Source organism: Hypanus sabinus, chromosome 12 (assembly GCF_030144855.1).
Source record: "Hypanus sabinus isolate sHypSab1 chromosome 12, sHypSab1.hap1, whole genome shotgun sequence".
Classification (NCBI taxonomy): domain Eukaryota; kingdom Metazoa; phylum Chordata; class Chondrichthyes; order Myliobatiformes; family Dasyatidae; genus Hypanus; species Hypanus sabinus.
Window position 1 is genome coordinate 78,160,089 of NC_082717.1, and position 26,886 is coordinate 78,186,974.

At 39.9% G+C, this 26,886-nt stretch overlaps 1 protein-coding gene across 1 annotated transcript; it reads right to left on the reverse strand.

The window, feature by feature from the left end:
* On the reverse strand, window positions 1-25,484 carry chgb (chromogranin B). Its single transcript, XM_059985251.1, has 5 exons — window positions 25,480-25,484; window positions 18,625-18,799; window positions 18,430-18,520; window positions 11,929-13,499; window positions 1-477 (listed from the first exon to the last, which is right to left on the reverse strand). Exons 1-5 carry the CDS (start codon window positions 25,482-25,484, stop codon window positions 394-396), a joined length of 1,926 nt encoding a protein of 641 aa, XP_059841234.1. The 3' UTR covers window positions 1-393.
* Window positions 25,485-26,886: the final 1,402 nt, after the last annotated feature.

Sequence of the window (26,886 nt, forward strand, 5' to 3'; positions counted from 1 at the left end):
ACACACTGTGATTTTTATTTCATCCAAATTGCAAGCTGAACTAGTACAATAACAACATGAAATCAGAATATGAAAATTGAGTTATAATTTTCTCATGACTATTATGAGAAAATAATTCCAACATGACCAAAATGTTGTTACTCGGTTTTTCATGCCTTTATATCTGTGTGATGTTTAGAAATATAGGAATACACAATAGAAATATATATATCCAACAGTTTAAGATATGTCACAAATAGACAGCAAAAGATTATCAATTCTTTGCAAGTAGCCTCTTTGCTGAATTTTTGTATGTATTATATGGAATTAATTTTTTTTAGTTTTTTTTTAAAAACATGTTCAATATAGCATGAGGTGTCTTGATAAGTAATTGACACTGCAAGCAACATTCTATTAATTTCTTTGATGGCCATTCATCTTCTCTGCTATTTTCTCCAATTCCAAGTCCATTGCTGCCAGATTTTCAAGATCCTTCTGCTTTGGAGACAATGGAAAGCATTTAGTAATTAGTATGATTAGCCTCTTCATGACTTACTTAACAAAAAGTTTACCCACTGTGGTACAGGCACTACGACATTCTAACTTCATAAATGTACTTTTGAGACAGGGTGTTCAATTGCCAATACGCTCTGTGTGAACAAAAGCCTGTGTAAGATCAATAAGAGAAAAGATTTAAAAAGCTAGTATACATTATTTTTTTATAACAAATGGGTACAGGCTGTGCTTTTTATAATTTCAGATATTGAATTAATTCATGTCCTAATTAATTGACTGAATGTGAGAAACATTCCATCTTATTTCAGTACCTGTGGAATTGTCAAGCAACATTTCATACAGATGCCATTTGGGCCATTGTGGCTATGCCAACTCCCCGAAAATAAGCTACCTAATGAATCACATTCCACCCTGTGTTTTATACTTTCAGTTACTTACCCATTTCATTCTTGAAGTTCTTCTTGAATGTACTTACACTGCCCAGTCAGACAGTGTATTCCAGATATATAGAACAGAGAACATTATAGCACAGTACAGGTCTTTCGGCCCAAGATATTATGTCAGCCTTTTAGCCTACTCTAAAATCAATCTAACCCTGCCCTCCCACATGACTTTTCTTTTATCCATGTTCCTATCTAAGAGTCTCTTAAATCTCCCTAATGTATCTATTTCTACCACCAATTCTGATAGAGCATACTGTGTACCCACCACTCACTGTGTAAAACATTTACCTCTGACAATACCCCCTGTACTTTCCTCCAATAACCTTAAAATTATGCCACCTCATACTAGTGCTTCCTTCCTGGAAAAAAAAAGGCCTCTGGCTGTCCACTTGATATACAATATGTTTCTTATTATCTTGTACACCTCTGTCAAGTCACCTCTCATCGTCCTTTACTCCCAAGACAGCTTGCTCAACCTATCTTCAAATGATATGCTCTCCAATCCAGGCAGCATCCTGGTATATCTCTGCACACTCTAAAACTTCCATATTCGTCCTATAACAGGAGACAAGACTGAACACAATATTCCAAGCATGGTCTAACCAGGACTTCATAGAGCTGCCACAAAACTTTATAGCTCTCGTACTCAATCCCCCAACTAATGAAGGCTAACACACCATACTCATTTTAAACAATTCTATCAACAGTTGCAGCAACTTTGAGGGTTCTATGGATGTGGACCCCAAGCTCTCTCTCTTCCTCCACATAGCTAAGAAACCTGCTATTAACCTTATATTCTGTCTCCAAACTAAACCTTCCAAAGTGAACCACTTCACACTTTTACTCCTGCTAACACTTCTCAGCCCCCCTCTGCATCATGTCAATCTATTGGAACCTACGACGACTTTTTACACTCTCCACAACTCCACCAACCTTCACGTCATCTGCAAACTTAATAACCCACCTTTGCACTTCTTCATCCAAATCATTTATTTAAAAAAAATCTCAAAGAGCAGAGTTTCCAGAATAACTGCCTACAGAATACACTCTATCTACAACTATCCTCATGGGCAAGCCAATTCTGAATCCACACAGCCAGGTTTTCCCAGATCCCATGCCTCTTAACTTTTTGAATGAGCCTGCCATGGGGGAACCTTAGCATATGCCTTACTAAAACCATATACACCACATTCACTGCTCCACCATTGTTTCTGTTATTATTTACATTTCTGCTTGCATCAGCAATCATAGTTTTGAATACTTCTATCAAATTGTTTTTCCTGGTTTGAGGAGATGAAATCCAGTTTCTCAATTCATTCTATATAATTGAAACCCCTTCACTCTGATTCTGTACCTCACTAAGGCATTAATGTGTTTTCTCAGGCATGAAATGCCCAGACCTTTTTACAATGCTTCAGGTGGGGTTTGAAAATGAGTCAATCAGATATAGGATGACCAAACTCAGTACGTAAAGGTAAGCACATATAATTATATATATTGCTGTGCAAAAGTCTTAGGCACATATATATAATAGCAAGGCTGCCTAAGACTTCTGCACAATTTTGTAGAAATTTTATGTATTGCACTGTACTGCTGCCAAAAAAAACCCACAAATTTTATGATGTATAGTATGTGAGTGATGATAAACCTGATTCTGATATGGGTCTGTATTGTGGACTGAGAGTGGGAAGGGGGCAGGGAGAGGGGAATCATGGTTGGGGAAGGGGGAAGGGAGAGGAGAGGGAGCAAAAGGCACCAGAGAGACATTCTGTAATGATCAATGAATCGATTATTTGGAATCAAATGACTTTGTCTGGTCTCTCAGGACTGGCTGTGTCTGCAACATCCACCCCCACCCCATCCCTGCCACTCCTCTGCCACCTGCCGCACATTGTCCCACGGAGCTCCATTCTCACCATTCCCAACATCCTTTGCTCCCACCAGATTTACAAACTCACTCTCCGCTCCACATTGACGAATACAGTAATGTGCAAAAGTCTTAGGCACCCTAGCTATATATATATATGTGCCTAAGACTTTTGCACAGTACTTGATGTATATTTAATAATATTTAACAAAATAAATCAAAATAAATGTATCAATAAAGGATGTGGCTAAAATGCCAACAATCTAATAAAAATCTGGAGTTCGGATTAGGAAAATAAGGATGGTTTTAAAGCATTTATTCTGCAGGAACTCAAAAATATGAAGTTATGTTGAATACAGTGCCTTGTAAAAGAATTCAGCCCCCAACTCTTCGTTCACATAATTGAGTATTACAACCAGGGATTTTGATCAATTTAACTGAGAATTTTTATTTGAGAATCACGTGCTCCTTTTTTCACAGTAAAGCACAGTAAACGGAAAGTTGTAAAGCATGAAAAGCAAAATAATAAAAAACTGAAATGTCATCAGTTCAAAAGTATTCATCCCCCTTTGATCTACACTTGGTTAAATCCTCTCTTGCATCTTTACAGCTAGTATTTTTGGATAAATCTCTGTTTGCTTTATGCAATATGATGGAGCAAGATTTGCCCATTCCTTCTTGCAGAATTGCTCAAGCTGTGCCAGGTTAGCTGGGGAACAGTGGTGGGCAGCAATCTCGAGGTCTTGCCAGAGGGTTAAGGTCAGGTCTCTGACTGGGCCACTCAGGTACATCAGTTTTTTTTTTCATTTGAAGCTACCACATGTTTGCTCTGGTAGTGTGCTTTGGGTCACTGTCCTGCAAGACAAACTTCTTCCCTAGTTTAAGCTTTCTGGCAGAGGCAAGCAGGTATTTATCCAGGATGTCTCTGCATTTAGTAGCATTCATCTTCCCATCAATCGAGCAGATTTCCAATCCCTGCTGCTAAAAAAAACATTTCCATAGCCTGATGCTACCTCCACCACACTTTACAGTAGGGACGGTGTTTCCTTGGCTGAGGTGCAGGTTTAGAATAGCACCACACATGCTGCTTAATGTTGACACCAAAATGTTTGGCTTCAGTCTCATTGACCACAAGATCTTCTTCCACATCTTCTAAGTGACACTTTGCAAAGTCTTTACAGGCAAGGATATGCTTTTTTTTAGCCAGAACTTCTTCTTTACCACTCTTCCATAAATACCCTTTTTGTGAAAGGCCTTAGAGATCATGGAGCCTTGAATTTCATCTCCAGTTGCAGACGCTGACTTCTGCAGCTCCGCCAGAGTAACTGTGTCACAGTAGTTTCTCTTACAAGTGCCATTCTTCTCTGGAGACTAAGTTTAGAAGGGTACTCTGACCTAAGCAGAGTGGCACTGGTTTCATATTTTTTCCACTTTTTCACAATGGAGGTATGTTCAGTGCCTTTGAGAAGGTCTGATGCCCTTCACTAGATTTGTGCTTCTCCATTATAATTTCCCTGACATGATTTGAATGTCCTTTTGTCTTCATTTTGGTTTGCTCTGTTGAAAATTTACCATAGACCTTACAGAGAGGGGTGGTATTTATTGTTATTAATTAATTGAAAACAGGTGATCCTCAAATTTTCTACAAGTTGGGTGATTTGTAAGGTAATATACAATATTGCACCTGAGGAAAGTTAGCATAGTAATTACAAAGAGGGTGAAAACTTTCAGCCTCACAATTTTGGTTTTTAATTTTTAGTGAATTGTCGACAGGTTTTCAAATTTTTCTTTTGATTTGACATGACATGCCATGTTTTGTTGACAAGCTGAAAAAAACCCAATATATTTTATATTTAGACTATGAGACAATAAAATGTGAAAATAATTGTGGGGGCTGAATACTTTTGCAAGGCACCATATAATCACCAAATACTTAATGCTAGTTTTCTAGTGGCAGCACTTTATTACTAGTATGCTTAAAAATATATATATAGTTATTCTTGAAATGATATCATTTTCCTTTATTACTTAATATCTCTAGAATATTAGTCACAAGAACCTAACCATTCCCCCATCATAAATTAGCAGCGTATAGTGAGTAAATTGAGGACGATTGATCTGGGACAGATCAGATTTTGCTGTCATCTTCCCCTCGATGTTCCACAGTTTAGCAGTAACTGGTGGATCAAGGCCAACTTGAAAACATTACTATTTCAGCTCAGCAAGGTAACCTTCTATTTCCTTTAGTTGCAATTCTGAGAAAACCTTCAAGAAATCGTTGGGCAGTGGAAGTGAAGATATTTGTTTCACTTTAATATTTGTTCAGATGGAAATGATTATAAACATCAGCAACAAAATAAATGAACTGAATGTATACTTCATTTTATGTGTTTAAATTACTGCATTACTTGTAATCTTACTAAACTCTATCTTACTAAATCTCCAGTATGTTTCCTCTGTGTTATGAATTATATTCAATCTTTTCAATATTATATTTAACATTGATGCATCAACATATTTTCAAATACACTATTAGATAGCTTTTTAAAATTTCACAATATCATTTCAAGTCTTGGCCACAGGATGGCAGCATGGAACAGGAATCTAAGTCTCCCAAATGGAAAAGTTTACTAACTACTTGAGTACTACAGATGTACCCACATCACTGGGACTTTAATGGTTTAAGAAGGTGAAGCACCACTATCACCATATCAAGGGACTAGAATGGGCAGTAATGCTGATATGGATTAACAAGGACAAAAAAACCCTTACATTTCTTAACTAATAAGCATTTTATTTACTAGCACCACAAATATCTCAATTATTGTTTGAAATGATCTGGGTATGGGAAAATAAATTTAGTCCATTCCTAAAATTAAAGGATAATCATATCTGTGCAACAAAACAATCAACTGGCACCAATTGCACAAAAATCCCATTCTAGTTTCTATCAAGAGAGCTTTTATCTGTAAGTCTAAGAGGATAATCTTATTGAGAGCTATGTTGGCTGGAGTCAGGGCTTTATGCTTTGGCTCTTGGTAGAGTCACCTATGCCAAACAGGTCAAAGGGTAGTGGGTGGATAAAGAGTGGTCCTCCAGGTTAACAACCCTGACTTGATAAAACAAAATTGCTACAGTAACAGCAACGGAGAATTGTTCTACATCTGAGTGCAATAGTATTCCTGAGTCTGTACCCAGAACTTGTATGACTGACAGTAGTCAAAACTGAGCTATGGACACAATAAAGGAAGCTGTGAACACCAGCAGAGATGGAGGACCTTTATTGCTGCCCTAAATGTCAGCATTTGTTGAGGAATCAATACCTCAACAAATTTCTATAGATGTGTGATGGAGAATATATTGAATGGCTGCATCACAGCCTGATATGGAAATGCTGATGCCCTTGAACAGAAAATTCTATGAGAAGTAATGGATTCAGCCCAGTTCATGAGGGGTAAAGTCCTCACAACCATTGGGCACATCTACATCAAACGTTGCTGTACGAAAGCAGGATCCATCATTGGATTCTTACCACCCAAGACGTTCTCTCTTCTTGGTGCTGCCGTCAGGAACAAGGTACAAGAGTCTCAGGACTCACACCATCAGGTTCAGGAACAGTTACTACCCCCTAACCATCAAGCTCTTGAATAACAGGGGATAACTTCATGCAAAGTCCCTTGTCCCACATTAAAAGTTCCCACAACCAATGGATTCACTTTCAAGCACTCTTCATCTTATGTTCTTGATATTTATTGCTTATTTATTTATATTTGCATTTACACAGTTTGTTGTCTTTTGCACTCTGGTTGATCTTTTAGTGATCCTGTTATAATTACCAATCTATAGATTTGTTGAGTATGCCCATAAGAAAATTAATCTCAGGGTTGTATATGGTGACATAAATGCACTTTGATAATAAAATTTGCTTTGAACTTTGAATTTTGTCTTGGAAATCCAACATCAAAGGCTGCCTTTGCTGAAAGGTGACTCACAAAATTAGGGAAATGAGCCATGTTGACCACAATCAGGTTGGCATTGTCTGAAGGAATAGGACTTGTAAAGAGCCTTTGTTCTCCTAGCTACTTAGTATAAGACTTATCCTCTCAAACAGCTCTGTGAAGAAATCCACAATGATTTAGAGCTCAGCAGATTTAGAGCAAGCTTCATCTGAATACTATAACTTAATGATCTTGGTTCAGGAAACAGAATAGTTTTCATATTCATCCTATAAACGAAGTGAAGCAACTTATACAAAAGTTGAAGAAGGGGTTAAAGCAGATTCCAATACCACAAACTTCTTTGATGCCTCTCTGCATTGGGTTGGGTATGTAATGGTTCACAGTTTGCATCATGGTGGAATAGATGGACGATAGCCAATTACTGCTAATTTGTTTTTCAGACTTCCTAGATGTTGATGAAGTTGACTTCCATATTCTCAACTTTTTCCACTCAACGGCTTTCCACTAACCATAATTTACTTGGTTCATCCTATTAAATAATGCTACTGCAGTTATTATCAGATGCTCCAGAATCTTACAGCCAGAAACTAGATGTCAAATGGTCTCATATGATGACAAAGCAAGTGTGCTCCTCCTGCACCGAAAAGTACAATCCAACATATCCATAAGAAGTATGTTCAGCATGAGCCCCCTACAATAAAGGTCTACAATTGATCCTAGGAAGAAGATCACATTCCATTTCTTGATGTCCACCTCTCCACCTAGACATAGAAGATGAAATTCAACACTGCTCTGATATGCCAGCACAGTCTTCAGCATTCTGAGGAAAACAGGGTTCAAAGACCAAGACCTCAAATCCAGCAGCACTGCTATGTTCTACCAGCCTCACCTGCATGTTTCTGAGGACATATCTCAAAGGACTGGTGAGATACCACCAGTGCTGTCTCGGCACATTCTAACTACTTAATTAGTGGGATAAGCAAATAAACATGAGCATCCTCTCCCAGGTCAATATCCCCAGCATTGAGTATAAGAAATAGGAGCAGGAGTAGGCCATCTGGCCCATTGAGCCTGCTCCACCATTCAAAAGATCATGGCTGATCTGACCATGGATTCATCTCTACCTACCTGCCTTTTCCCCATAAGCCTTAATTCCCCTACTATACAAAAATCTATCCAACCTCATCTTAAATATATTTACTGAGATAGCCTCCATTGTTTCATTGAGCAGAGAATTCCCCAGATTCACCACTCTTTGGGAAAAGCAGTTCCTCCTAAGCTTTGTCCTAAAATTACTCCTCTGAATCTTGAGGCTATGTCCCCAAGTTCTAGTCTCATCTTTCCTGCCTCTATGTTATCTATCCCTTTCATAATTTTATGTTTCTATCGGACCTTCTGTCATTCTTCTGAATTCCAGTGAGTACAGTCCCAGGCAACTCAATCTCTCCTCATAGGCTAACCCCCTCATCTCTGGAATCAACCTGGTGGATCCCCTCTGCACCGCTTCCAAAACCAATATATCCTTCCTCAAGTAAGAAGACCAGAAATGCACGCAGTACTCCAGATGCTGCCTCACCAGTACCCAGTAATCTTAAATTCAATCCCTCTAGCAATGAAGGCTAACATTTGCCTCTTGATGCCCTGCTGTTCCTGCAAACCAAAACCTTTTTCAATTCATACATAAACACTCCCAAGTCCTTCTACACAGTAGCATGCTGCAATCTTTAAACATTTAAATAATAATCTGATCTCCCATTTTTCCTTCCAAAGTGGATGACCTCATATTTACCAACATTGTACCGCATCGGCCCACTTACTTAACCTATCTATATCTCTCTGCAGACTCTCCTTTTCCTCTGCACAATTTGCTTTTCTACTCAATTTAGTGTCATCAATAAGCTTAGATACATTACACTCAATCACCTCTTCCAGGTCGTTAATGTATATGGTGAACAGTTGCAGGCCCAGCATCGACCCCTGCGGAACACCGCTCAACACTGATTGCCAACCAGAGAAACACCAATTCTCTGATTTCTATTGGCTAACCAAACCTCTGTCCATGCTAATACATCACCTCCAACTATGCATCCTTCTCTTATGGAGAAGTCTTTTATGTGGCACCTTATCAAATGCCTTCTGGAAATCTCAGTAAGTAATGTCCATCTGTTCCCCTTTATCCATTGTGCTTGGTATATCCTCAAGGAACTCCAGTAAGTTTGTCAAACTGGACCTGCCTTTGCTGAATCCATGCTGCATCTGTCTGACACATCCATTTCTTTCCAGATGCCTCGCTATTTCTTCTTTAATGATAGCTTCAAGCATTTTCCAAACTACAGATGATCCAGCTCTGTTCAGCAAGCTGTCTAATGGACATGTCCAACACTAGACTCTTCAAAGACATTTTAGTCTGGGCTCCACGGCTACTGAACCAGTACCAGACCCCCTGGAACAATAGTTCTGTGTGAGCATAACTTACCATGTGACGCAAAGCTTATGCTGCCGGCAATCAGCAGGAGCTCAAGAAAATCAACTACGATCTGCGCAAAGCTATCAAGGCTGCAAAACAACAATACAGGGACAAGATTGAGTCAAAATTCACAATGAATAGCACACGGGACTTGTGGCGAGGGCTGCATACCATCGCAGACTTCAAAGCCAAACGTAGTGGTGCTGCCAACATCGTGGCCTGTCTCCCAGATGAGATCGATCACTTTTGCGCTTGATTCGATGTCGCTAACTCTGAGCCTCCGAGGAAAGACACCACTGCAAACTGCAACCTGGTCATCTCGGAGGTACGCAGATATTTCTAACAAGTGGACAGCCACAAGGCTGCAGAACTGGATGGCATCCCAGGGCAAGTACTCAGGATGTACGCAGCACAACTGGCAGGTGTGTTTACTGACTTTTTTAAAGTCTCCCTCTTCCAGTGTAGAGTGCCCTCCTGCTTCAAGTTATCCACCATTGTCCCTTTACCAAAAAAGATCAAGGTAACATGCCTGAACTTCTGGCCTCCTGTCGCACTCACCTCAATAATAAGCAAATGCTTTGAAAGGCTGGTCAGGGATTACATCTGCAACTTGCCACCACCCATACTGGACCCCCTACAATTCACCTACCGACACAACCGATCAACAGATGATGCAATAGCCACTGCCGTACATACCATCCTTACACATCTGGAGAAGAAGGATGTTTATGTGAGAATGCTGTCCTTGGACTACAGTTCAGCATTCAACACCATAATTCCATCCAGGCTCAACAGGAAGCTCAGAGACTTCAGCCTTGACCCTGCCTTGTGCAGCTGCATCCTGGACTTCCCGTCAGATTGCCGGCAGGTGGTAAGAGTGGACTCCCTCACCTCCTCCCCTCAACACAGGAGCCCGTTAGGGCCGTGTGCTAAGTCCCTTCTTTTACTCTCTGTATAGCTCATGACTGTGTCGCCACCCACAGCTCCAATCTGCTAATTAAATTTGTCAATGACACTACATTGATTGGCCTAATCTCAAACAATAAGGAGGTGGCCTACAGGAAAGAAGTCATCTCTCTGACACGGTGGTGTCAAGAAAATAACCTCTCCCTCAATGTTGCAAAAACAAAGGAGGTGGCTGTGGATTACAGGAGGAATGGAGATGGGCTAACTCCTATTGACATCAATGGATCTGGGGCTGAGAGGGTGAACAGCTATAATTTCCTCGGCATCCACATCACCGAGGACCTCACGTGGTCTGTACACACCAGCTGTGTGGTGAAAAAGGTACAACAGCCCCTCTTTCACCTCAGACGGTTGAGGAAGTTTGGTATAGGCCCCTAAATCCTAATAAGTTTCTACAGGGGCACAATTGAGAGCATCCCAAACACAATCGATTCCAGCTGCTACAATCTGGGAAATGGTACCACAGCATAAAAGCCATGACCAAAAGGTTCTGGGACAGCTTCTTGCACCGGGCCATCATACTGAGTAACTCACGCTGATTTCAGTGTATAACTATGTTACATTGACTGTCTATTTATTATACATCACCATGATTGCATATTGCACATTTAGATGGAGACGTACAGTGAAGACCTTTACTCCTCATGCGTGTGAAGGATGTAAAAAAAAAGTCAATTCAATTATCAATTCAATTTCAGTCCAAGCTCCACAATTGATGTGTAACTTATTTACAAGTTGTATTCAGTATGCTGTCTGAATTTACTGTACGTACCCGTATGCTGCTGGGAAGAAGTTTTTCATTTTATCCATATCTCACCATACCTGTCCACATGATGATAAACTCAGCTTGACTTAACAGCAGGTTAGAGGAAATGATTCAATGATTTTCTTGAAGCTTCTATGAAAAGTGTGATATCCACATTGGCTCTTGGGAATGGTTGGTTACGACCACTCAGAAATGGAGAAAGCATTGAGGAGCTCCTGTTTCTTCATTAGGAGCAACATGGAAACCCAATGGCATTAGTGAAAAAAGAGTACCACTGGCCATACTACCCAACCATGTCCCATTAAACATCTCCTATCCCACTTGTGGCAGAGTCTTCCCACATTGCCTTCATAGTGTGTGTCAGAATATACAAAACCGGAGAGGAAGCAAACTACTCTCGACATTGGCAAGCTGTCAAAAAAAGTAGAAAGAGTAAGCATCCAGGACCCATGGGTGAAGAAGTATACAAATGTGAAACTTAAGACTAGCTCCAAGATCCTTTCTGAAAACAGAGTGGGTATAATAGCTTCATTTGCGATAGCCAACACAGATTTAGACTAACCTGTGATCTTCAGAGAGTCCACTGGAAGTTGATGCCAAAAAGATAATATTTAAAAATGCCAATCTTGATTTACTTTCTAGCCACATGCACCAAGCAATCCAACTAATCATTTCTGGCCCTCCTCATCCCTATTCACAATCATACCTTCCTCTTGCTAACCTTCTGAGACTTCTATCTATTTCACTAAATGGATAAATAAGGTTATGACATACCTGTGGATATAACAAAATATCATTTTAGGGTTCATCAGATTGGCTTAGAATAACAATGTGAAAATGGTCATTGTGCAAAATAAAGCCTATCAGTTATTCCCTCAAACATTAGTTATGTACTCCTAAAACTAAGAAATATAACTGAGGTAATACCTTTATTATTGTTCATTTAGAAATATTATTAGGCCTACCTCTTCTTCAGTTAGTACTCTGTGGTTCATTTTCTCCTTTCCCTCGTTATGATGTTGCTTTCCCTTCTCCTCCTCAGAATCATAAAGTTTTGGGTTTTCCATGGATGACTTCCTAGACTTCAGATAGTGTGCCAGCATGTCCATTCTGTCATACAACCTTCTGTTTTTGAAATCATTGTCAAGGTTTTGCTTTATGTGGTTTTCTTCAATACTTCCCTCATTCTGGCCTTGGTCTTCCTCGTGTCTTTTATCATCATTTGTTCTCCTCTTCATGTCATCATGTCCTTCGTATTCCGGATGGAAGTGACTATGCTCACTGCGCTTGATCTCCTCTTCACTACCTGGATTTCTATCAACCAAGTTATGCCTTTTTTTCCACCAAAACTGTTGGATTGTATTTCTTTCTTCCTCTTTATCTTTTCCATTGCTCAGGTATCTTTCTTCTGTGCTTTCTTCTCTTTGCTTATTATCATTAGGATTATTTATTTTTTCTTCACTGTTGTGTAGTTTTTCTTCACTATAATATCTCTTCTCATACTTCTCTTCTTCCTCGCCACTGTGGTGTCTCTTGTAGTCAGTATGATGTCTCTTTTCTTCCTCTTCACTATACATTTTTTCTTCACTCTTTGTCTTTTTGTTGAGATGCTTTTCCTCCTTTGATTCCTCTGAGCTACTCATCAAGTGCCTGTTTGCTTTATCCTCAAACTCCACCTGGTTTTTATTTCTCTTAAGATAATCATGAATATTTTTGATGTGTTCTAGATCTTCACTAGATTCATCAGACATATCTAAGTCCTCCTTATCATTGTGGACATTCCTATCCTCATCTGAATGACCATAGTTCTTTCCCACTTGGTAGTGTATGGCATCATTATGTAATTTCTCTCCTTCTTCACTACTTTTCTCTTCCAAATCCTCAGAGTCATATTTCTTGTGCTCATATTGACCATCCCTGTTATCTTCATTATTGAGATCTTCAATGGATCCCTTTGCACCTGTGTCAATATGTCCAAATCTTCTTTCATTTGAATGTCCATGAATGCCAAATTGCTTATCCTCCTTAGAAGAGTCTTCTTCACTTCTAAATTCATGTCGCTTATGATGAGACAAATTGATCATACTCTCAGTACTGTCTGCTTTTTCAGAGCCTTTTCCCTCATGAGTAGTATCTTCCTTGCTGTGTTTCCTGTATCTTCTTTCATTATCTTGTTCACTTATGTTACCTACATATCTCCTTTCTTCATGTTGTTGAGTAGAATGATGATCTCCATGGCTTCCGACATGATACATGTTTTTTACTGGATAGAAATCTTCTATACTTCTACTATCTTCCTCACTGTTATTCACTTCAGTATTTTCTTCACCATGGTCTTGCTTGTAATGTCGCTTTTCCTCACTCTCATCTTCACTTGGTTCGTCTTCCTCATAATGTGTCCTCTGGTACTCCTCAATAGCCCTCTGGTTTCCTTTGTCTTCATAGTGAGGATTTCCAGAGTCCTCAGTGTGTTTGTCATCTTCATAATAATTATTTCTTCCCTCAAATTTCTTTTCTGTTGTTTCAGGCTTCTCACCTGGACCAGGATGCAACAAAAAAACGTTAAACAACCATTATTAGTAGAAAGTAAACTGAACATTTATTCTTCTTATTATTCTCGAAGTCTAGTAGTACTACAACTGATACAACAAACAATAAATTTTACATTATTTAAGACAGTGACAATAAGCCTGATTCTGATTCTGCTATAGACAATCAGTGCGTTACAGACATGCATAGAATTTCAGCGATATTTTGATCATGTGATTCCACGCATGTAAAGCTGGTTATACGGTGGTGACATCAATTATTATCCATTGCAGATTTGATTTAACCATATAAGACCCCATATATGCAAAAGATCAATGGGCATCAGCATATAAATAACTATAGACAATTGGATACCAACAGAAGAAAACAGCATTGTTAGTGTAACACTTAAAGATCTACACCATTACTGATGATTTTGTGGATGAGCAGGTAGGAGAAAGGTTTGTTGTAGCAAATATCAGAGATAAGGTGAGTCACAATGATGGAATATGTAACTGAGCAAAATACTACGACACAGAATGAAACCATTCAGGTTCAGTCCACTTAGTCTGTATTACCTCTCTGCCAGAGCAAACCTCCACTTCCATTCATTGTCCCTTTCTTTACAGCTTTGCAAAATTTTCTTCATCATATATTTATCCAGTTCCTTCTTGGAGGGCACTGTGAGAGTTGTTGGTTCCAACTGCACAATTACAATTCTCCTATCATTTCGTATTTTCCCCTCCCCCTCCTACTTTCAAATCTCTTACTATCTTTCCTTTCAGTTGGTCCTGACGAAGGATCTCGGCCTGAAACATAGACAGCGCTTCTCCCTATAGATGCTGCCTGGCCTGCTGCATTCTACCAGCATTTTGTGTGTGTTGCTTGAATTTCCAGCATGTGCAGATTTCCTCGTGTTTGCACAATTACAAACATGTTTTTTTTCCTCTCATTATTCTTAGTTCTCTTCTCCTTTATGTTATACCTCAGCCTCCATTCTTCGGTAGAGAAGAAGTTTAACGGGATATTGAATAGATTGAAGACCATTAACTTTAAGAAGATTCTGGACAAACTTTGATTATTCCCTCTGGAATACCAAAGGCTAAGAAATGATTTGAAGTATTTTCAGATTATGAGAGGCATAGATAGGTGGAAACTCAGAGTCTTCCTTCACCATCCCCGCTCCCCCCCACCCCACCCCCCCCCCCCCCCCGCCAGGATGGAGATGTCCAATACAGATGTACAATACCAGGAACAAGTTTAAGTTGAGAGTGGGTAAGTTTAAAGGATACATGCAAGATAAGTTTTGCAAGAGTGCAGTAGGTTCCTATTATATGGATCAGGGGAGGAGGTAGAAATAGGAACAATATCATCATTTAAAATGTATAAAGACAGGCACGTGAACAGGCAGGGAAATGAGGAATGTGGACCATACGAAGAAGTTAGATTGGAATTGTGGTTAATGCAAACATACATTAACCACAGCATTTTCCTCTGCTGTGTGTTCTATCTTCTTCCACTGAAAGCCCCAATGAAGAAAAGGATATAGCAGCAGAGAGAATTCCCATAAAACAAAACTACCCTGGTGAACACTTAAAGAAAGCAAGTAAACAGTGTTTGAAAGACCTGGGGCTCGAAGTCCAAGGCTTGTACCTCCACAAGGGTTTCAGCACAGCCCTTCCAGGGAACCCCAGTCAAGCAACTGGCTTTCCTTCACATTAAGTAGTCAAGCAAGGACACAGAAAAGTCAATCTTTCTTCTTTACAAGTGAGTTTGGAATTCGGTGACTTGGGGCAAACTCAATTGTGTGCAAGGGAGTTACGTACTTTACTCAACTCGCTCCTCTCAATGCAAGGGTGACTTACATTTCTAAGACTTGTATGTAAGCATAAAAGAAACCTGAAACCACAAATTGGAAACTATTCGCATCACATTTCGTTGGGGATGACAGAAATTGTGTAGCAAATGCGCCAAATTTACTGATGGTTATTGAAGCTCATCTCATTGCCAGCTCACCAGATCTTCATATTGGTCCCTCTCCAAACAGACTTGGGAAAAAACGGTACCCTTCGCAAATCAGTACTCTTTATAAATTGCAAGTACACAGTTTAAGAAAATGTACTTAAAACATAGGAGCAATCAAAGGCAGTGAGATTCACTTTTAATGGATGTTGTTTGTTTCAGTCCCTCATTTGAAATGAATTGTATCTGATTATTATTTTAATTTACCACGATATTGAGTTGATCCCCACTCCCAACTATCTGGCTGGTGAATGTACAGTCCTTGAAAATAAAATTGAAGAGCTTAAGGCAAGATTGCAGTACTCGAGGGACAATAGAGACGGCAGTGTGCTTTGCTTCACAGAAACATGGCTCACCCTGGTCATTTTAGACACAGCACTGTAGTCCGATGGCTTCACTATTCTCCACAAAGACAGGTCAGGTGAGTATTTTAAAGGAAGTGGACTGAGAGTATGCTACATGATTAACTCATCTTGGTGGATGGACATGACGAACGTCTCTTACTCCCACTCACACCATCTGGAACCTCTAGTGATCAGGTGTGAGTATTTTATCTGCTGAGGGAGTTCTCCGTCATTATCCTAGTAGCAGTGTACATCCACATCAAGTACACAAAACAGCGCATGCTGAGGTCTTCCCTGTGATGGTGGGTGACTTCAACCAGGTTGGCTTGAAGAAGTCTCGGAACATCTACCACCAATATATCACCTACGAAACCAGAGCAGCCAGTACACTTGACCGCAGTTATACCACCGTCAAGAACGCTTATCGTGCCATCCTACACCTCCACTTGTGAAAGTCTGATCACCTGGCTGTATCTCTACTGCCTGTGAAATCTCTGCACCAGTGGTGAGGACCAAGAAAATATGGCCAAGGGATGGGGAGGAACTGCTTTGAGTTGGTAGCTGTCATCGAATTCTTCATGATGTATGTGGATCAGTGTGTGCCTTTGAGAATATACCAGACATATCCAAACCAAAAGCTATGGATGAACCAGGAGATTCATAGATTGCTGAGGACTAAATCTGAGGCATTCCAGACCAGTGATTCAGAATTATACAAGAAGTCAAGGTACGACCTACGGAAGGCTACATTTTAGAGCCAAAAAAAGATTCCAATTGAAGTTGGAGATGGAAATGATGCACGTCTGCTCTAGCAGGGTTTGCAGGTCATTATTTAGTATAAGGTGAAATCAAACATCATGAATGGCTGTGATGCTTCATTCCCAGGTGAACTCAATGCCTTTTATGCACTCTTTGAAAGGGAGATTAAAACTACACTTGTGCAGATCCCTGCAGCATCCTGTAACACTGTGATCTCTGTCTCAGAGGCCAATGTCAGAACCTCTTTCAAGAGGGTGAACCCTCTCAAGGCATCACGGGCTGATAGTGGACGTGACAGAGCTCTGACAAACTTTGCCGTCCAACTGGCAGGAGTGTTCAAGGACATCTTCGATCTCTCACTGCTGCAGTTGCAGGTTCCCACCTGCTTCTAAAGGATGCCCAAGAAGAGCACGTGAGCTGCTTCAATTTATGCCCAGTTGCGTACAAATTTACTGCGATGAAATGCTTAGAGAGTTTGGTTGTGGCCATAATCAACTCCTGCTTAAGCCAATACCCAGACCCGTTGCAATTTGCCAATTACCACAATCGGTCTATAGCGAATGAAACACACTGGCTCTCCACTCAGCCTTGGATCACCTGGACAATGGCAATACCTACATCAGGCTGTTGTTCATTGACTACAGCTCATGGTTCAGCACAAGCGTACCCTCTGTACTAATCAACAAACTCAAAAACCTGGGACCTGTAACTCCCTCTGCAACGGGATCCTTGACTTCCTGATTGGGAGACAATAGTCAGTGGGGATCAGAAATAACATCTCCGCCTCACTGGCAATCAACACTCCTCAAGGATGTGAGTTTAGCCCACTGCTCTACTCTCTACACCGACAACTTTATTGTTAGGCACAGCTCAAACGGCATCTATAAATTTGCTGATGTCACAACTCTTGTTGGCAGAATTTCAGATTGGTGACCAGAAGGCATACAGGAGCGAGATAGATCAGCTGGTTGACTGCTATCGCAACAACCTTACACTCAACGTCGGTAAGACCAAGGAACTGATTGGGGACTTCAAAAAAGGGAAGTCAATAGAACACACACCAGTCCTCATCCAAGGATCAGCAGTGGAAAGGGTGGGTTCTGACGAGCTATCCCGGGTTCATCATATTGAATTAATTATAAAGAAGACTCATGTGCGACTCTATTTCATTTGGAGTCTGAGGAGGTTTCGTATGTCACCAAAGACTCGTGCAAGTTTCTGCAGGTGTACTGTGAAGAACAATCTAACTGGTAGCATCACAGACAAGTACGGAGGGTTCACTGCACAGGATCGGGAAAAGCTGCAGAAAGTTGTAAACTCTTGCCAGATCCATCATGAGCACAAGCCTCCCCAGCATCGAGGACACTTTTAAAAGCATGCCTCAAATGTGACATCCGTTATTGCAGACCTCCATCACCCAGGTCATGCCCACTTCTCATTGTTACCGTCATGAAGGAGGTACAGAAGCCCGAAGACACACACTCAACGTTTCAGGAACAGCTTATTCCCCTCTGCCATCAGATTTCTCGAATAGACAGTGAACCTATGTACACAACTTCATTACTTTTGCTCTCTTATTGTACTACTTATTTATTTCAGTTTATATATGTACATACATATACACATATCTCTTATTCTAATTATAGGTTTTTTTAAATGATACATTGCAATGTACTGCTGACGCAAAACAACATATATCACGACATATGCTGGTGATATTAAACCGAATTCTGATTCAGATTTGGATTCTATTGCATCACAGTCAAAATATCGGGGCGGTTGATAGTATTGACTTAAAAAATATACTCTTACTTCTTAGGATTTCCTTGCATTCTGAGGTCACTGGAGAAGCGCCTTGCTTTGAAAAAGCACTGGAAAGTGCTTCGATTATGCACCGCGTTACCTAAACGAGAAACGTCGGACATGGTCAAACACTTGTCGCCTCTGCCTGAGTATCAAAAAGAGAGAATTAAGATACTGTTTTGGAGACACATTCATGCACCTTACCAGCTCATCTTTCTGTACGGCCCTTTCCGCTGGCAGCGCTCTGACCACTGCCAAAAACAAAAACAAAAATAAACACAATGATTGATCCTGGAACAAAAAGATGTCCCACGGGAAAACAAACTGAAGACTGGAGAATCGAGTTTTCTTTCCCCCACATTGCAGCGGAGATTCTGACCTTGTTTGCAATTTATAAAGTTACGGACGACGAAGAAACATACCATACATGCTTCCTGGGATGAAGAAATTGTGAAGGTTGAAGAGGTTGGGACTGTTTACTCCAAGAAAAGGGCGAGGGATGTTTGATAGAAGTGTATAAAACGATGACAGTCTGGGCGGGGTCGATAGAACGGAAGAAAACAGGAGATAGATTGGGCCACTCGGCCCTCGGGTCTGTCCCATTAGTCGATATGATCATGTTTGATCCATGCTGGTCTAATCTCCTCTTCCGTACCAGTTCACCCAAACCCTTAATTAAAACAGAAATGCTGGGGGAAAAAACTCATCCCCCGTTCTCTGGTGGAGCACTATTTCAGTGAAAGGTTTCCATTTAATATTAGAAAGAACCTTATTGGTTTGCTTTACATTTTGTGTATTATTGATTTTATAATGAAGTTACTGAAGAAAAAATATTGGGGTATCTGCGTGAGTCCTTGACGATATATTTACAATATGCCTAGTTCCATGACTTAATGTACACAGTAGACTGTCAATGGAACTGGTTGCAACTCTCCTTTCATGATACCGGGAATTGATCTTGACAATAAATGGCAGGTACTCTGGACAGCGGTTCTCAATACGTACTTTTAAGCAAAATAACGAAGAAATGATAGAAATAAAAACATAAAATATTGGAAATACTCAACAGGTTGGACAGCGTCTGTAGAAAGAGAAGCAGAAATAAGGTTTCAAGTCAAAATCCCTTCAAAACTGAGAAGAGAGAAAACGAACGAGGGAAAGAAATTATGGAAAATACTAAGAGGGTGTGGGAAATCTTGAAGAGAGTGAAACATAATTAACTTTCCATTAGAACCACAAGCCCCACGAAAACTTGTCCTGAATACGTTCCGACATATTGCTTTCATTTCCACTGTCAATATCACTGTATTTAGTTTGTATTCTTTTACATGAACACAGATTTAACAATAAACAGCTGTGGGGATATCACAAATCTAGTTGCTTTTGTTATGTCATCAAGACCATGGGGGAAAAAATGTCATCTAACTGCCTGCCCAATCCGATTTGGGCAAGGTTCGCCAGGCTGACGGGATCAGCAACCAAGGACCTATTCGCTATCCAAGGTGCTGAAACCGAGAAACTGGATTAAGAATGCGAATTGTAATAAATGACAAAAGCAAACATTACCTGCCACGGTAGACAGAAAAAACAAGGTTAGGAGAAGAAAAAAACGCATAGTCTTGTCGAAGCCGTGCGCGCTGAGGAGTTTGTTGTATGAGGGTGCTTTCCAACCCCTCTCTGCAGTCTCCGGATGGAGCCGAGTCCAGTGATCCCAATTTAAAGCGATCGTACAGCGCATGTATTGCTGTGCTAGTTTTGGAGGCGGAGGCAGACTCCACACCCGAGCATTATCGTCATCAAAGCTCCATAAAAGCGTCAGTGAAAAAATGTTTCTGCGTAATTGTTCACTTCCATTTATTATTTAATATTTTTTATTATGTAGATGGGCTGGATGAGTGAAGCTTTATCTCGTTTGTTTAGCTCAATCGCACCTTGGCGTTCTCGATTTATCAATTCTGTGTAGCAGCTTTTCAGCTATTGGGCGACGATATCATCCTCAGAACATACTGAGAAAATTATATTACACCTTCTGTTGCCATTTTAGTCCAATCTTCTCCCATTTACTTCTCTTTGTGGTATAATTCTTCAGGCAGTCAACCCCCTTCAACAAAAGATATTCTTTACCACAAAACAGCAAGCCGAGAAACAACTCTGACTGCAAAGCTTGAACTTTTGAAATATAATTAATCGACTTTCCCTAAGTATCAGACCTTACAATAAAAATAATGGGTTCTTAGATTTTTTTTTTAAATTTCCAGTTCCCTTTACAAGAATTGCTTGAAAGTTTAGCCTCTTTCCACTTGTCACATTGTTGACCTGTGTTGAAGTTAATGATGAAGACTAAATGCCTTTTTTATCTGCTTAACGCTATGTTTTTATATCGTATGTTATTTTCTTTATGTTGGTCAGATGCAATTGAGCTGAGGATGAAAGAGAAGCTAGTCTACCAATTTATTTTTAATGAGAATAGCCTAAAAGTTTCCTTAATTTAAGCTATGTTTCAATTCACACATACAATTGAGATCATGTAATATTTAAATGGAATCCAACTCTAGAAGAAACATTTGTGGTTAATTATGTAAAGCTATAAACAGTGACTGAAGATTTTTCCAGTACAATACATTTGAATTAAGAGCTGCAGCCAACGTCATTATACTTAGTCACCAAATGAATCTTCAAAAACTGTTGGACTACACTCTCAAGTTGTATGCTATTCCATCTGGATAGCCTCCAACTTGATGGTATGAATATCAAGTTCTTCAATTTGTTGTAATTTGCCACACCCCTTTTCCTCTTCTTCAGTTCCCCACTCTGACCTCCTTACCTCTTATCTTCTCCTCACCTGCCTAGCATCTTCCTCTGCTGCCCCTCCTTCCCTTTCTTCTATCATCTACTCCCCTCTCCTATCATATTCCTTGTTCTCCATATTTTTACCTTTTCCATCTATCACCTCCCAGCTTCTTACCTCACCTCTCCCACCCATCTGTTCTCACTTATTACCTTCTAGATTATATTCCTTCCCTTCCTGCACCTTCTTATGCTGACTTCTTCCCCCTTTCCTTCCCATCCTGATCTTGGCCCAAAACATTGATTGTTTATTCATTTCCATAGATGCTGCCTGACCTGCTGAGTTCGTCCAGTATTTTGTGTGTGTTGTTCCAGTACTGTTGTTTACTTTATTTGAACTGAGATTTTAAAACACTTTCTTCTCAGCCATTTGAGGATTAGAACATTACAGGATCAGAATTCAAATTAATTTTATCTTATCTGTAAAATATGCCCAAAGGGAACATAAAATTAATGAATCTGTGAAGAAAGTGGTATATTTCAGAAGGAAGAATTTTTATTAAATGTCAATCGACTCATAAGGCAATCTGATGTTTGATACAACACACTCAGCGGCACTTTATTAGGTACAGGAGTGGTCTTCTGCTGCTGTAGCCCATCCTCTTCAAGGTCTGATGTGTTGTGAGTTTGGAGATGTTCTTCAGCATACCACTGTTGTAATGCATGGTTATTTGAGTTACTATTGCCTTCCTGTCAGCTTGAACCAGTCTGGACACTCTCCTCTGACCATTTTCATTAACAAGGCATTTTCACCAAAAGGTTTGCCACACACTGGATGTCTTTTTGTTTCTCACACCACTGTCTGTAAACTCTAAAGACTACTGTGTATAAAAATCCCAGGAAGTTAACAGTTTATAAGATACTCAAGTCAAGTACCAACAATCATTCCATGGCCAAAGTCACTTAGATTACATTTTCTCCCATTCTGATGATACTGTGATACATTTCTGTGCTAATCTAATTTGCTTGCATTGGGCCAATATCTATCTCTGCTTTTCCTATCTAAGTATTTGTCAATATTTACCTTTTAAATATTTTTACTGTATCAGCCTTCACCACATTTCTGGCAGCTCATTCCATATATTTATTACCTTCATATTTCCTTAAAATTTCTTCCCTCTGACCTTCAACTTGTGCCCATTAGTTCCACTGTAGCCTTCTCTGTCTTCGGGAAAAAGATTCTTACTATTTATCCGATCTATAGCCCAAATAATTTTATAAACTCCTATAAAGGCAATTATTTGGGCTCCCTCACCTCCACACCTCTGAATTTCAACACAGGATCCCCTCAGGGCTGTGTACTAAGTCCTGTCCTTTGCTCCCTGTACTGTATATCCATGACTGTGTCACCACCCACAGCTCTAATTTGCTAATTAAATTTGCCAACACTACATTGATTGGCCTAATCTCAAATAATAGCAAGGTAGCCTACAGGGAAGGCTATGTCTCTGACACAGTGGTGTCAAGAAAACAACCTCTCCCTCAATGTTGCAAAAACAAAGGAGCTGGTTGTGGATTACAGGAGAAATGGAGACGGGTCAACCCCTATTGACATCAATGGATCTGGGGTTCAGAGGGTAAACAACTTTAAGTTCCTCGGCATCCACATCACCGAGGACCTCACATGGTCTGTACACACCAGTTGTGTGGTGAAAAAGACACAAACAGCACCTCTTTCACCTCAGACAGTTGAGTAAGTTTGATATAGGCCCCCAAATCCTAAGGACTTTCTCCAGGGGCACAACTGAGAGCATCCTGACTGGCTGCATCACTGCCTGGTATGGGAACTGCACCTCCCTTAATCACAGGATTCTGCAGAGAGTGTTGCAGACAGCCTAGCATAGCTGTAGTTGTGAACTTTGCATGATTCAGGACATATTTAAGGACAGGTGTGAAAAAGGGCCCATAGGATCATTGGGGACCTGAGTCACCCCAAGCACAATCTATTCCAGCTGCTAACATCTGGGCAATGGCACCACAGCATAAAAGCCAGGACCAAAAGGCTCCAGGATAGTTTCTTCCACCAGGCCATCAGACTGATTAACTCACGTTGATTTGAGTGTATTTCTATGTTTCAGACTCTTCTATTTATTATAAATTACTATGACTGCACATTACACATTTAGATGGAGATGTAATGTAAAGATTTTTACTTCTCACATATGTGAAGGATGTAAGAAATAAATTCAATTCATTTAGTCTTCCATGTTCCAGTGAGAATAAACCCAGTTATACAATTTTGCTTATAACTATCACCCTCAAATTCTTGGCAACACCCTAGTTTATCTCTTCTGCATTCATCTTAATTATGTATATAGGTATGACAAATGCACTCACTGACCACTTTATTAGGTACCCCTTGTACTTAATAAAGTGTCCACTGAAGGTATAGTATGTTCATTGTCTTCTGCTGCTATAGCCGATCCACTTCAGGACTTGATATGTTGTGCATTCAGAGATACTCTTCTGTACATCATTGTTGTTATCATATGGTTACTTTAGTTACTACTGCCTTCCTGTCAGCGTGAACAATTCTGGTCATTTTCACCCACAGAACTGCTGCTCAGTAGATGTTTTTCTTTGTATTTTGCACCATTCCCTATAAACGCTAGAGACTGCTGTGCATGAAAATCCCAGGAGATCAGCAGTTCCTGAGATACTGAAACCACTCCATCTGGCACCAACAATCATTCCACAGTCAAAGTCATTTAGGTCTTATTTCTTCCCCCATTCTAATGTTTCATTTGAGCAACAAGTGAACCTCTTGACCATGTCTGCCTTTATGCATTGAGTTGCTGTCAGATGATTGGCTGGCTGGATATTTGTATTAATGAGCAGGTGTACAGGTGTAGCGAAACAAAATAGCCTCCGAGTTGAACGCATCAAGTTGATGGTACATTGTGCATGCCTTGTGGTAATGCGTAGGCCCTAGAAATACAGTGATAGAGTGATAAAGCACAGAAACAATTCCTTTGGCTCACAATATTTGTGATGTCCATCAAGCACACATTTTCACACAAAGCATACCCTAACTGACTTTATGCTCCTCACAATTCCATGAATCACCTCTTAGGTTCTTGGATACCACAACACATGGCTTATTCAACTATTATCAGTTTCAACCAATCAACTTGCATGTTTTGGACAATAGGAGGAAAATGAGGACCCAGAGAAAATCCACACAGTGGCAGGGAAAATCCATAAACACTATACAGCCGGCATTTGAGGTCTGGATCAAAACATTCTTAGCACAGGATTTAGTGTCATATGATCTGACTGGTATTCAACAAAATAATGTCTAAATTACTTATTGTGAGACAGGGAATATCCTGATGCTCAATGTGTCGGAGATTGGGGCATTATAACCAACCACGGCAGCTTGGGAATTTGCCTTCAGGTGATAAAGTATATCCAGGATTTTGAAGAAGCTCTTTTCTATAATGATGATTTTGAAACTACTGATTTGTCATAGCAACCTAGCATATTCTTTTGTGGAAGACATCTTCTCCATGCCATGTTTCTGTAATGTGACTTCAAATGGACTCTTAAATGGATGGGTAAAAATCACCTGGAACACATAAAGGTGATGAATAAATGTCATCCCCGTAAGTGACATCCATGCTTCAGAATTAATTTGTAAAATTAATTTAATAACTGGAGATGCTTAAGGAAGTGTCATAGTACTATAGGTGATATCTCACAGCTTCAGTAACCTAGTTCAATGCTGACCTCTAGTGCTATCTGTGTGGAGTTTGCACATTCTTCCTGGGTTTTCTCCAGGTGCTCTAGCTTCCTCCCACATCCCAAATACGTGCATGTTGGTGGACTAAATGGCTATTGTAAATTGTCCCTACAGTGTAGGTGGGAAATGAGATTAGTGTATCTGGTGCTTGATGGACAGCAGTGACTTGGTTTCTGTTCTGTTTGACTCTATGAGAACCTTTCAAGATTAAAAAAGACATGGCCTTTTAAATGTGCGGTAATTAAAATGTGTTTAAGAAGATGTATTTCAGAAATAAGTAACAGAAATGTTCTGCCTTTACAAAATCAGGAAATTAAAGGAGACGTGGATCAAGAAAATGCAGGGCAGAACAAAATTTACTGTAAAAAGTGGCTTCAGAATGGCTACAAAGCAAAGGAAATTAATTAGTCCTTTAAATGGGCAGATGGAAAAACCAAGAACCCTAACAACAAGGAAGAACCTGTTATTACCGCATGTCTTCCCTATATTTCCAGTTTCTGGGAGGATTGCTAGGATCCTGAAGAGATACCAGATTATTATTATCCACAAACCTGTAAGGAAGCTCAAATCCCCACTACATGAGTCAAAGATGACTTGGGACTCAGGATGGCTGGCATTTACAGGATTTCCTGTGAATACAGAGCAGCATATATTAGCCCCACGGGGTGCATGGTGGAAAGCTGCATCAAGGAGCATAGGAGGTGTATCCATTTGGGTTACCCAGAGAAATCAGTGGTTGCAGAGCACTGCATACACAATGGTCACAGGATTGACTTCATTGGCACAAAAGTACTGTGCTGGGCAAATGGCTTTTGGGACTGCCTGGTGAAGGAAGCCATTGAAATAAGATGATTGTCTCACTCTAAGTAAGAACTAGAATACAATTGTAAACAAGGTGGGACAGCAGAAACATAATTGGTTGAAGACTAACAAGTCAGGTAGGACAGGTGACAGGGAACTATATACCACCAGACTAGATGTGCCTAGGCATCATCCCTGATGAACATGGCAGAGCTTGTCATCAAAACATTGGTTAAAGTTGATGCCTGTACCTGGTTGGAAGCCTGAGAAGAGTTTATTTGAAAAGTTAAAGTGTTGATTTGAAATGGTCAACTGAATAGTAGTTGAGTGCAATGTCATCCAGGTGAGGATGGTGTGTCCATATACAGGAATTTAAGAGGAAATAAATTAACTTCATCACAACTTCACAGAAGCTTTATAAAAACTTCAGTTAGAGTTGTCACAGTATCAATATAAAGACAGAAAACAAATCAAAGGGATTCAATCAAGGAACTCTAAGTAAGAGGGGCTTGAACTTGGGAGGATGCAATATCTTCAAGGCCATTGGCTGAATGGTTGACTCCCATTCCAATATTCAAATGCAATTTTTTCCTATTTGAAGAAGGTGAAGAGTTGTGCATTGACATGAATTGTACTGCTACATTGAACAGGTAAAATGGTCATTGAATGTTCATTAATTTCATCCTGCATATGACGTTTTGCTGCAACAATGATAACTTATAGCAAAATATAAACAGAAAAAAAGGACCTTTTCCACCAATCAATTATGCCTTAGCTGATTCATCAATGACATTTGTTCTAAAAACCGTGGAATCTTCAGTTTACAAAAATCTATCCTAGTGTTGAAATCTTCTATGAATTTGAGAATGTGGAAAAGCAGTTATTTAGAAATAGCCATGACAGGGTCGTGGGGAGTTATTATAGAAAGAATTGTTGAGAGATTTCCACTTTTGTTTTAAGAAGTTCAGATTTTTTCAAACAGGTTTGCACTTTATTTTTTAAAATCTAAATTCTTCTCTGGTGTCTCTTGACAACAGAAAGACTACAGTCAAGAGGGTTATTACTCTAACTTCCAG